A 12,780-nucleotide genomic window follows, 5' to 3' on the forward strand; every position below is an offset into this window, starting at 1 on the left:
TTCAGCAGGGCTGGGGAAAGGCAAAAATGGGGGCATTTTTACGAAAACCAGCCCATTTTCTGCCCCCCTCCTTTTTTTGCAAAAATGGGTGTTTTTGCCTTCCCCCAGCCCTGCTGAAGCCTGCAAAGTGCTCTGGGGGCTGCAGAGGACAAAAACTTTTTTTCTTACTTACCTCTTTGAAATCTTAGTGCATCTTATACACTGGTGCATCTTATAGTCTGAAAAATACGGTATTTATCTATTTTCATTTGCATGCTTTCAAACTGCTAGGTTGGCAGGAGCTGGGTCAAGAATGGGAGCTCACCCCATCATAAGATACTTGGATCTCGAACTGACAACCTTTTGGTTGACAAGTCCAGAATCTTAACCTCTAGGCCACCGTGCACCTGACAGCATTTCACAACTTCAACACATTCACTCAGGCCTAACTCTTATTTCCAATTCCGGTGCCAAGACACAGAGGCAGCATCTGAGCTGTGCAAATCCTGGCGGCCACAACTTTGCAGTTAATACAGAGAAATTACTGCAATTTAGCCATTGTTAGGATAGTCGGTCAACATTCTTTGGGGAAACAAAGCTGGCTTAGTTGTTAGAACTGTTAGGCAGTTTAAAAACAGGAATTACAGGTGGTCCTTGACATAACAACCATCTGTTTAATGCCCAAAGTTACAACGACACCAGAGGTGGTAGTCAGCAGGTTCTGACCAGTTCTGGAGAACAGGTAGCGGAAATTTGGAGTAGTTTGGAGAACCGGTAAATACCACCTCTGATTGGCCCCATCCCCATCTATTCTCTGCCTCCCGAGTCCCAGCTGATCGAGAGGAAATAGGGATTTTGCAGTATCCTTTCCCTGGAGTGGGGAGGGAATGGAGATTTTACAGTATCTTTCCCCTGCCATGCCCACCAAGCCATGCCCACAGAACCGGTAGTAAATTTGAATCCCACCATTGAACGGCATTGAAAAAAATGTCTTGTTACCTCTGTTCTCATACCATTGCAGCATCTCCACAATCATGTGATCAGGTTTTGGGTGCTTGGCATATATCTATGATAGTTGCAGCATCCCAGGATTGTCATTTGCAATCTTCCTAAGGAGCTTCTGACAAGCAAAGTCAATGGGGGAAGCCAGTTTCACTTAATGGCCACAGGATTCATTTAACAAGTTTAGTGATTTGCTTAACAACCATGCAAAGAGGTTATAAAATAAGACATGATTCACTTAACAACTGTTTTGTTTAACAATGGAAATTTGAGGGTCAATTGTGGTTTTAAGTCGAGGGCTACCTGTACTCTGAAACATTACCAGGAGATCCCAAGCTTATTTCAGTCCATACCTTCTAGGCACAACTGAGATTCTTAATGGCTTAGTTTCTTGTGCCATCAAAGCAAATTGTGGTTTTTAACAAACTCTGGTTAAGGAAATAAGACAGGACAAAACCAGTCCTAGTGTGGAAGTGAGTGCAGTCTTGCTTTGTCTCAGCCTACTGTGATTATCCTGCTAGTCTTTGAATAAAAAGTATCTTCTTTCCTGCTTTTCACCTCTTCCCTTTACTGAAATCAAACTCTCTCCTTCCCACCCCAAATCCACAATAGCCTGAAGATTTTATGTACAGAGAGTCTGAATGCAAAATATTTTCATCTGAGTCTCGTCTCAATGTGTTTGGCTTCATTATGGATGAAGAGACCTGAGTTTTAATAGCAAATCCATTTGACAAGAAAAGCTATTAACCTCTGTTTCCCGTATCAGTATTCTTACAGCAGCACATTTTAGTTAAAGTAATCTTCTTTGTTCCTGGAGGCTGCTTGCAGATAATGCAGACATTATCCTTATCTCTGAAATAAATAGAACAAGGTGGCATTTCAAATATTGTTGCAAGCTTGAACGAGTCTATAATCAAAGAACTGCAGAAAGGAAAGAGCAGAAAAGGGCAGAGGGCTTTTTTGTTAGCAGCATGCAACAGAAACTCTCCCCAGGATTAATAACCCCAGGTTTTGCTTGTGAAAATAGCTGCTGAGTACTATAAGGGGACAGAAGAAGAGTGACTCATGGCTACGTTATTTGTAGTCTGCTTTGGAGTGGTTGCATTCATCACTGGCGCTGAATCTTTCCAACTTCCGTTGTCTCTTTGTATTTCAGTGATCAGAGCAAAGGCTGTCTCTGAGAAAGAGGTGGACTCTGGGAATGACATCTATGGAAACCCCATCAAACGCATCCAATATGAGATCAAACAGATAAAGGTAACAAACAGCTACACGAGAACCCTAGCTTTGGCTATGTGTATATACAGACAGTCCCCAGGTTAAGAATGACTTCTATTCCTAACACCGTCTTTAACTCAAACTTGTATGGAAGTCAGAACTTGTACTTAACAAACGGGGACAGCCTGTTACTAAAAAAAAGTGGGGGATGACATTGTCCTTCCTTGGGCTGATGAACTGCTGAAGCTGCAAAATGCTTTCAGGAACTGCTGAAAATGGCTGAAAAAAGGCTTATATATTAAAAATTCACAGCTTCAGTGGTTCCTGAAAGCATTGCATGGATTCAGCACTTCATCGGTTCAAGGAAGGGAGAACACTGTTTGCCATTTTTAGCAATAGGCAGCCTGTTTGTATTCGGAGATAGTCCTTTGTTTCTGAACCTGGGGGCTGCCTGTGTAACTCTGCCTTATACATACACACAAAGAAGAGCAACAGCAATTCAGAGTGAAACAGCAGAGAACCTATAAACCAGTGGTGAAATCTAAACATTTTTTGCCACCGGTTATCAGACATGCCTCCTTCAAAATCCAAGAAAGGAAACCCCCAATTCCATTGTTTTAGAGAAAATGTACTTTTACTGGATATGAATTGATAGCAACGAAAGTAAAGGAAGATCTGAGGCTAAAGGCACGAAATTGTGCATATCAAAAGTTTACCCAAATTTCTCTCCCCAACATCCCCAAGCTGAAAGTCCAATCTCCAGCCCGCAAGGGTGTCATGTGGGGTGCATCTTCAGGTAGCTTCATCCATCTGGTATGCAGAGATGGTTGACCTTGACCAGACTTAAACAAGTCCATTCAGCATGCGCAAAAGATGGTGAGAACAAAACTTCCTCTTCATCCCGAGACATCTCCTCCAGCATGATTCCCCTCCCAAATACCGAAACCCCCTCCTCCCCCCCCCCATTACTATGGCAGCCAATATCAAGCAAGCAATATAGAGGCTGACACAGGTTCAAGGCCTTTTGACTGGGTGGGCATGGCCAACTTTTTTCCACTTTTTAAAGCATTTTTTTCCTGCCAGTTTGGGTGAATAGGTAGTAAAAAAAATGCTTTAAAAAAAATAAAAAAGGCGCACAGCTGGGTGTCATGGAACCTTTTTAACCACTTTTTAAAGCTTTTTTTAACTACCGGTTTGGGCGAACCTTAGCATTTTTTGCTACTGTCAGAACCTGTAGCATTTCACCCCTGCTGTAAACTTGTTATGTTAGTGCTATTTAGTGCTAAACATTTTTTATGTTTTGTTTTCATTTCAGAATTTTAACTGTGTTGTTTAGAACTATTAAAATATTATTAGTTTACCAGTCAGGAATACTTAGGCTAACAAAAGAATAAGAAAGAGGAAGGGAAAGAAAAGCCTTCTAGTCTTAGCTGATAGTGTAAAAACATTGGAAAAACCCCTCAAAAGCAAATGAACCAAGGGTTTGACATGTGTTAGAGTTAGATTCAATTGGCATTCTATTCCTACGCTAATTTAATGAAAGAAGAGCAGAAGAGCTATCGTTCTGTATCCTAGAGACACACTGAAACTAGTATGGAAGAAGCAGCCTTTAAGAGCAGTTTTGGTTTCCTGTTTCTGGAATTTCTTTGGAATTGGCCCATTAATGTTATTTTGGTTTTCCTGCATATCACCTGCAAAAGCTTCTCTCTCTGCTGGAGAAGCTATTGGAAACAAATGCTCTTTTTCTATACCTCAGACCTCTACACTAAAATAACTTGATCATAGGTCTCAGTGCAACATCCCATTCGCCAGATGTACTAATGATCTATTACATTATGAATTTTTAAAATATCCATAAACATAAAGTTAGCATTTGTCAAATGGAAATCAGTTGGATAAGATCACATGTCGAATGATAGAATTCACATACCACATTAACAACAACTTTGGTTTCTAAATCACAATTTATGGTTTGACACAATCTGTGAATCCCTTTGTTGTAATAATGGTTAATGGGTGGCCTTTAAAAAATAAATAGGTGGCAACATTTTATTTGCATATGGACTGATTTCTCCAAGAGGGAAAATAGATAGGAAAAATATATATGCCCATCAAAGGATTAAAGAAAATTGTAAAAACAGTGATTACTCTCTTTTGACTGTGTTTGGGAAAGAACTTGGAATAACATTGGAAACACTAGAATTGTCTTCCCCATCTTGATGTTCTCCAAATGTGCCAGATTAACCACTCTTACGGTTTCTAGCCAGGATTTCTGGAATGAGAACAGCACATCTGGAGGGCACCAGTTTGAAAAGGCTGTACCAGAAACACGACTGACATGATGATTAGCATGAGGACAGATTTGTGCATGTAAAATCTCTAAAGGGTGTGTTCCATTTTCCTTTTTTTTTAAAGAAAATTAACTGGTAGGTTGCTGACCTCTATCTACTCTTGGCCTCATTTGCTTCTTTCCCTTTCAGATGTTTAAAGGGCCAGAATGGGACATTGAATTCATCTTCACAGCTCCCTCCTCGGCAGTGTGTGGAGTGACACTGGATGTTGGTGGCAAGAAGGAATATCTCATTGCAGGTAAAGCATAATATATTTTCAAAGCCTAGAAAAGGAGTAAGAAACAGAAAGCCAATGAAATGGAGGTATGAAAGACAAAAATAATAATAATTCCAATTCTACTTTTTTACCAGCATATCACTCTAAATACCCAAAATATTTCTGAAAATTAGCTTTGCAGCAAGAAATGCAACTTCAAATTTGGTGATCATGCGCCTTTGGCAAGGGGTGCGGTGGCTCAGTGGCTAAGGCGCTGAGCTTGTCGATCAGAAAGGTCGGCAATTCGAATCCCTAGCGCCGTGTAATGAAGTGAGCTCCCATTACTTATCTTAGTTTCTGCTAGCCGTTCGAAAGCATATAAAAATGCAAATAGAAAAACAGGAACCACCTTTGGTGGGAAGGTATCAGCGTTCCGTGTGCCTTCACTGTTTAGCGATGCTGGTCACATGACCACAAAGATGTCTTTGGACAGTGCTGGCTCTTTGGCTTTGAAATGGAGATGAGCACCGTCCCCTAGAATCGGGAATGACTAGCAGATATGTGTGAGGGGAATCTTTACCAACTTGCTACCATACAAGAACGTTGCAGTAATGTTTGGCTGTTTCTTAGAAAATAAAATAATAAACAGGAACCTTAGTCTCACTCTAGTTCAGCTTCCTGCTCAATTCAAGATTCGTAGTGAGGGGTCCTTGGTGCTCTCTGAGCTTGGATTTTTCCTTGCAGATGTTTCATTATCCAAACTGGATAATATAATCAGTGCTGGTAAGGAGTGGGGTTTGCTCTCAGTTAATATTTTAGCGTCTTGCCCTGTCAGTGTTAGTGGGGCTGGTCTTACAGGCTCTTTGGTTGGACTATCTACTATTTATTTGGCTGTTCTTGATTGTGGTGTTGTTTACTTGATTGTTGATTTGATATTAATTTTGGAGTTAATCTGTGCTCATGTGGATCTGACTGCTGGTGGGGAGATATTTTGGTCTTTTTGTTCCCTTTTTGGCTTGTTGATTGTTTCTGTTGCATAGTCTGTAGATATTGCTTATGTCTTATCTATCCATTGATGGATAATTTGTCAGGATGCCAGGCTTCTAGAAGATTCATAGCCCAGGATCATATAATACATCCACAATTGGGGGCTGTCCAGCTTCACCTTAAATCCCTGCAGCTCTCCGACTTGCAAAATTTCTTCAAATGATTAGCTGAAATCTGCTTCCCTAGCCATTTCCACCCATTATTTCTGGAATAGAATAATTCTGTTTTGTCTTTCTCATGATAGCTCATCAGACGTGTAATGTTTGCTATCAATTGCAAATTATTTTCTTTTTTTCAGGCATAGTCATTGATGATGGCAGTGAAGGGTGGGGGAGAGATGCAACACACAGCCACATGTCATGATACAAAATCTGTGGCATATGTCTTGTTGGGACACCACAATGAAACTGAAATTTATGTTGAAACCTCACTCTATGTGGATCATCATTTTGCCATAATTTCAGTTTGCCACATATGATTGTGCTATGAAAATTTACTTCTTGAAATGTTTTTAATGAGATTTGCCTTTTAGTTTCCTTATCATCCTACTTATTCTTCTCTGGCCATATTCTAATCTCCTTAAAATGAGATGCCAGTCACCTGGTCTTCCGGTTTCTGGTGCGCATACATGCGTGAAGATCGGCTGGCCAGTACCCGGAAGAGCAATAGGCGACGCCTGGCGTGCCTGGCGAGATGACTCTGTGTGCCACTTCCGGCATGCATGCCATACGTTTGCCATCATGGGAATAGAGTATACCTATTATTTTTATTCTATTTTTCAAAAAATGAATGTGAAATGAGCTTTCAACTTCATCTTTATTTCCACAAATATTTGTTGGTCCTGTATCTTTTAACCGGATTTATAAGAAAAAGTGGTTGGTTGTTAGGGGCTGCAGTTAGGTGGGGAGGCAAGACTGGAATAGCAGGGATTGGTTGATTTACCAATTTGCTTTGGGGAGAAGTTATTTTACAATAGGTGATGCCCAATGTGGCAGCCATTTTGTGAATGTTCAGTTTCTCCACAAAGGCAGCCATTTTATGAATCTAAAGTGTGATCTGGAAATTTCACTCCCCCAATTGATTGGAAGCTGTGTCAGGAGAGTGCAATTACTGACAAATCAACGTTTGTTATAGCTCTCATTTACAGTTTTAGTTCCCCAATCAAAATAAGAGAGTGACCACTGATAACTCTGGAAATAATCAGGAAAATGCCCTCTGGCTTGCAGGCTGCTATTCATAGTTGCTTTATTCTCTCAGGGAAATCGGAGGGTAATGGCAGGATGCACATCACCCTTTGTGACTTCATCATTCCTTGGGACTCCCTCAGTGCCACCCAAAAGAAGAGTCTCAACCAGCGGTACCAGATGGGCTGTGAATGCAAGGTAAATCCAAATTCATTTACTTATTTATTTGATTTCTATAACTGCCCATCTGGGGTGGCTTACATTCATCATCAAATGTAAAACAAAACCAATACAAAATAAATATATATGGTCATTGATTAGAACTATTGCCAATGGATGTTAATTCAGTCAAGAGACTGAGCCCTTAACTCACTCAGAACCCCAGGCTCAGAACCAAGTCTTCACGGTCTTTAAAAAGGCCCACAAGGTTGAGGCCTTCCTGATTTCTGAATTTTTTGGGGGGCAGAGGCTACGGCAGAGAAGGCACATCTAGTTCCCTGCCAGCTGACATTCCTTGACTGATGGGATAGTTAATATGCCTAATGTGGCAGGTAGAAATCAGTGGGAGAAGACTGTTCCTTAGTTAACCCAGCCCCAAGCCATGAAGGGCTTTAAATGTGATAACCACATGGGGCTACCCTTGAAAAGCGTTCGGAGACTGCAGTTAGTTCAGAATGCGGCCGCGCGGGTGATAGGGGTGTGCCGAGGTACACCCATGTTACACCTATCCTCTGTGATCTGCACTGGCTGCGTGTTGGTCTCCGGACTCAATTCAAGGTGTTGGTTATCACCTTTAAAGCCCTACATGGCTTAGGGCCAGGATACCTTCGAGACCGCCTGCTGACGCATACCTCCCAGCGACCAGTAAGATCCCAAAGATTGGGCCTCCTTCGGATGCCGTCAGCCATACAATGTCGGCTGGCGGGCCCTCGGAGAAGAGCCTTCTCAGTGGCTGCTCCGACTCTTTGGAACCAGCTCCCCCCGGAAATCCGTACCATACTCACTCTGATGGCCTTCAGGAAAGCCGTAAAAACATGGCTGTTCCGGCAGGCCTGGGGCTGTTGACCTCACCATTGAGGTTCGGCCCTGACTAGAATGAATTTGATGGATGATTGTTGTTTTAAATTGTATTGTTTTTTTTAATGTTTTTTATATTTTGTTTGTAAGCCGCCCGGAGTCCTTTGGGATTGGGCGGCATATAAAAGTTTTAAATAAATAAATAAATAAATAAACCAACACCTAGAATTGTGCCTGGAAGCACACTGGCAGCCAATGCCACTCACGTTCGGTTAACATGCATTGAGCATCCAACAACTTTTACTGCTCATGCAGCCGCATGCTGCATCAGCTGAAGCTTCTGAATGCTCCAGGGCAGTCCCTTGTAAAAAAGCGCATTACAGCAATCCAGAAAAGAGGTCATGAGGCATAAGTGACTATAAACAAAGCCTCCCAATACAGGATCAGGGGCAACTGGCTCACAACCCTAAGATGTGCAAAGGCCCCTCTGGCCACAGTTGATACCTGTTTTTCTAGTAGGAGCTGTAAGTCCCAGAAGACCTCCCTCCCCCAATTGTGCAAAGGGAAAGCCACCAAGGCCAGCAGTGGGAAAACCTTTTCTCCAGAAGACCCAAATACCCAATGCCATTCCGTTTTGCTTGAGTCGAAGCTGATTGCACTCCATCCTGAGCCTTACAGTCTCCATGCCCTGGAGACAGAATATTCATGACATCGTTCAGGCAGCTCGCCATGGAGGTATAAAGCTTCCTAATCCCTAATGATCACCTCACCCAGAACCTCATGTAGATGTTAAACAGGAGAGGAGAGAGAACTGGGCCTGAGGCGTGGCACGACAAAACCGCGCTCATCAAAATAGCGGTGATTAAACCGCGTCGCTAAAGCCGCAACGTCATCACCGTGCGTCATCACCGCCGCGACAACAGCGCGGCGACAGAAGGGCGTTCTACATGCTTCGTTCTTTGCCTCTGTACCTCCAAAGGTAGCTCTCCTCCTCCAGCTGCTCCGGGAAGGGTCCAGACGGGGCAAAGTGGGCTGCCCAGCAGCAGCAGCCCGCGGGAAGGGTCCAGCTCAGCTGCGGGGGGCAGCAGGAAGCCCACGGGGGGGTCCGAGCGGGGCCGCCGACGCCGCCCGCCCTGCCTCTTCCTCCGGGGAGGTGCCGACGCCGGCGGAGGACACGGCAGCGGTGGCGGCTGAGGCTGTCCCGGGGCCGGCGAAGCGGGCTTGCCTGGTGGCGGCGGCCGCCCATGCAAGGAGATGTTGTTGAGGAAGAAGAGGGCGGCCTGCCTCCGCTGCGCGTCGCCGCCCCGCTTGCGAGCCCCTAGGTTTAGGGTTAGGTTTAGGGTTAGGGTTAGGTTTAGGGTGCTTTGGTAGGCGCGGATTTGCCCTCCGCGGTTATGTCATCGCGGTAGGGTCGTGTTTTTCTTAGCGCTTCGGACGGCGCGGATTTGTCTCCGCACTTATGTCGGCGTGGATAAGGGCTTCGCGGTTTTGTGGTGGAACCGGCCTGAGGTACCTCACAAAGTAGAGGCCATTGGCTGAATCCCCTCGCCCCATCAACCCTGACTGGAATTGACCCCAGAAGTAGAACCAGCTCAACACAGTATTGCCCCATCCAATTCCGGAAGTTGATTCAGAAGGATACCACGATTGCTAATATTGAAAGCTGCTGATAGGTCAGAAGCATGAGGATGGTCACTTTACTCCCATCTTGCTCTTGCCACAGGTTATCTGGGAGTGTAGTCAGTGCCATCTTAAACTTGTAACCTGGCCTGAACCTTTTCAACTATGGACCTCCGAGGAGCAGAAGAAGCGTGTTCTTTTAGTCAATGGCTCCTGTTTGCTCTTTAGTTTACTTTCTTGGAGGCCCTGGCAGAGTAAAGTATTTATTCAGTTGAGGAACTCCTAACCCACCCCAATCCCCAAGGATCTGGCTGATGTTCAGCCTCAAAACAAAACAAAATGGCCATGGTAATTAGTACCAAAAATCAGAATCTTAATTCACAAGGCAGGCTGACATGAAACAGATTCAACTTGCTTCCAGAATTGCAAACAGGTAGGGTTGTCTGGATGACTACTTGTGAATGATGCACAGAATATTAGACATAATTCCTGTTCTCTTTCATTCATACCAGATAGGTAGATTTCCTTCTGGCAAGGTATTGCCCAAGACTCTTATAGCTGAATGAGATCTTGGAAGTGTTCTAGTCTAACACCCTGCCCAAGGCTGTGTTATTCAGGGCTTTAAAACACTTCAAATTGGACCAAGACGCCTACTGGTAACCAATGCAGGCACTTTAAAATGCACATAATTCCATATTGATGGTATTGTTTTGCCAGTAGTTTTGCATGCTAACCTGTCAGATAACTCAGATATTTGCTCCAAAACACTGTAATACGTGGAACCTGAATCTAATGCCTACAGGGTTAATCAGATCTTCAACCGTAATGCTAGGAAATCATGAAGCTATTGATATTTTCTCTCTTTGCAGATTTCCCGCTGCCCCTCCATCCCCTGCTATGTCTCTGCTCAGGACGAGTGTCTGTGGACTGACTGGGTGACGGAGAAGAACATCAATGGGCGGCAGGCAAAACACTATGCCTGCATCAAGCGGAGTGATGGTTCCTGTGCGTGGTACCGTGGAGTGGCTCCCCCTAAACAGGAGTTCCTTGACATTGAGGATCCTTGAGTTCCTTTGGCACCGGCAGCATGGCTTGCAAGGAATTAGATCGGTCCACATTTGACATCACTTCCTGGAAACAGCATGAAAATAAAATCTTATGGGCAGGCCAATAGTGGTGGTTGGAGAGTGCTAAGGAAAGGAATGTTGAGGCCATTCATACTTTGCTTCTTCTGCTTCTTCTCCTGTGCTGATCCAGTGAGTGTCTTTTTACTCAATGGATTTCAGCCAAGCATAACGGAGGAAGGCAGTATCAACAGTATGATTGGCTGAGAGGTGTTGTCTCTGATTCTGGGTAGCAGGCCTACCAGGTTCTTACTGTCTTGAGAGACATCCCTCCTTGTGAAGAGAATTCGTAAACCTTCTTTCCCACTTTCCCACCTTCTGCCTGGGTCAAAACCTCTTTTCTTTCCACATATGAAATTATTCCACATTTACTACTTTAGAGTCATTCCTTTCTCTTAGACACATATACAGAGACACATGTGGTGGGCTGAGATTAAACTTGCATTTTGGCCTCCATGAAAAGTGGTGGTGCCATCAGTCCAGGGCATCCTTTTGCACTAGCAAAGAGAAGAGTTGTGTCATCTTCCAAGGACTAAGCAACCTTTTTAAAATTGACTATCTGAGAGAGACAGTATCCTCTTTCAGGGGCAAAAATTGGAGGTGGGTGCGTTAATTATTTTACGAAGTTAATATATATAGCCTGGAAGACATGGGAGATATGTGCAGCTCTTAGCTTTGCGTCTGGGATTGTCAAATTTCAGTTTTTAAAAAGGGGTTTCAGGATATGGACTTACTCCATATGCTTGATTCCACCTTTTTCGTATTTATGCCATTAATGTAATTCTGATGTCACAGTCTCTCTTAGCCAGTTGTAAAGTTTTGCTATTTCTATTAGGATTTTGGAACTTTGTAGACCAAGGAATTGTCATCTTCCTCCTGCTCCTCCAAAGTTCCTGGCACAGAATGATTTTTAATCAGACACAGCTCCAAGCCCTGCGACTTGCTGAATGGAGAAATCAATGATTGCAACAAGAATTCCGCAGAAGGCAGACATTTATGTTCTCTTCCCATATATGTGATTATGAGAGCTGGCTGGTGATACCCACACATGTATTAAACTGTGATTATAAATGCTCCTTTGGAGTAATGACAAAACCCTCAACTGTCTGAAAAAGAGCATTGCTCAGTTCAACCCTTCCCATTCCCTCTTCTGAGCTTGTCCTTTCTCTCCTGGATTTCCCCAAGCTCTGGGTGCCCTCCCCCCCTTTTGGAAGGGGGATTCTCATACTTAGATCTGAAGGATAATCACACTTATTCTTAGCCAGGCCTGCCCCGTGGCCTTTTCATGCTGTTCATCAAGGTAGAATTTAAAGATGTCATACTGGGCCAGTCTGTTTATTTCAATATATTTTTAAAACAACAAAAAAGGAAAAAAATTGTTCAGTCCAGTATAAGACTCCTGTTTTACTTCCTGTACGTTTATATCCTATGTGACATTTACCTTCTTTCTCTCTGTTGATACTTTTTGATTTTTAATTTTTTTCAGTTTGTTTCAGCAATCAGTTGTATCATTCCTCTATTATGTTTTTTTAAATGTTCTTGTTTAGCTGTTAGATTTGCACTTATTACTTTGTAAAGGGGTTCTGCGTTGGAAGCTTTTAACATACAGTGGGAAGAACGTCAAAATGTATGGAGGACAATGTTCCTTCCCTCATTGCTGAATGCCAGCGGAAGCAGTATTCTGTTCCTGCCTTCTCCTCTGGTTTCTCCTGCAGCATGTGTAAGTTTTTACAGAGACGGGAGGGTGGCAGCAACATGCGACTGCTTCTTGCTAGCCAAATTGCAGCTCCCAGCAAGCAAACTAAGTTGGCCATTTAACTAGGGGTGTGAAAAACAACCCCTGCAAAAGACCTATTTATGGAAAAACGATATCAAAGACTCCTCAATTGGCTTAATTTATAGCTGTGGGTTTAGTGTCACGCATAGGTTTCCCTGAAGCACCCATAACATAACAGTTTCCCCTCCATGCCAGCAATTCGAAAATATTTTAAAAATAATAATAATAAAGAGTTTACATTATTTTCAAATCTTTGCTTAGTGAG

General features: G+C 43.3%; 1 protein-coding gene across 1 annotated transcript in view; it reads left to right on the plus strand.

Annotated features, from left to right (window-relative positions):
* TIMP2 (TIMP metallopeptidase inhibitor 2) overlaps positions 1 to 12,780 on the plus strand; it is a 31,649-nt gene extending 18,869 nt beyond the window's left edge. Inside the window, exons 2-5 of the mRNA XM_032210657.1 lie at positions 2,138 to 2,238; positions 4,680 to 4,788; positions 7,051 to 7,175; positions 10,484 to 12,780. Coding sequence (XP_032066548.1) covers positions 2,138 to 2,238; positions 4,680 to 4,788; positions 7,051 to 7,175; positions 10,484 to 10,681 — 533 coding nt within the window. The 3' untranslated portion in view covers positions 10,682 to 12,780. The remainder of the gene's footprint in view (positions 1 to 2,137; positions 2,239 to 4,679; positions 4,789 to 7,050; positions 7,176 to 10,483) is intronic.

The sequence above is a fragment of the Thamnophis elegans genome, chromosome 2, assembly GCF_009769535.1.
Source record: "Thamnophis elegans isolate rThaEle1 chromosome 2, rThaEle1.pri, whole genome shotgun sequence".
Lineage (NCBI taxonomy): Eukaryota > Metazoa > Chordata > Lepidosauria > Squamata > Colubridae > Thamnophis > Thamnophis elegans.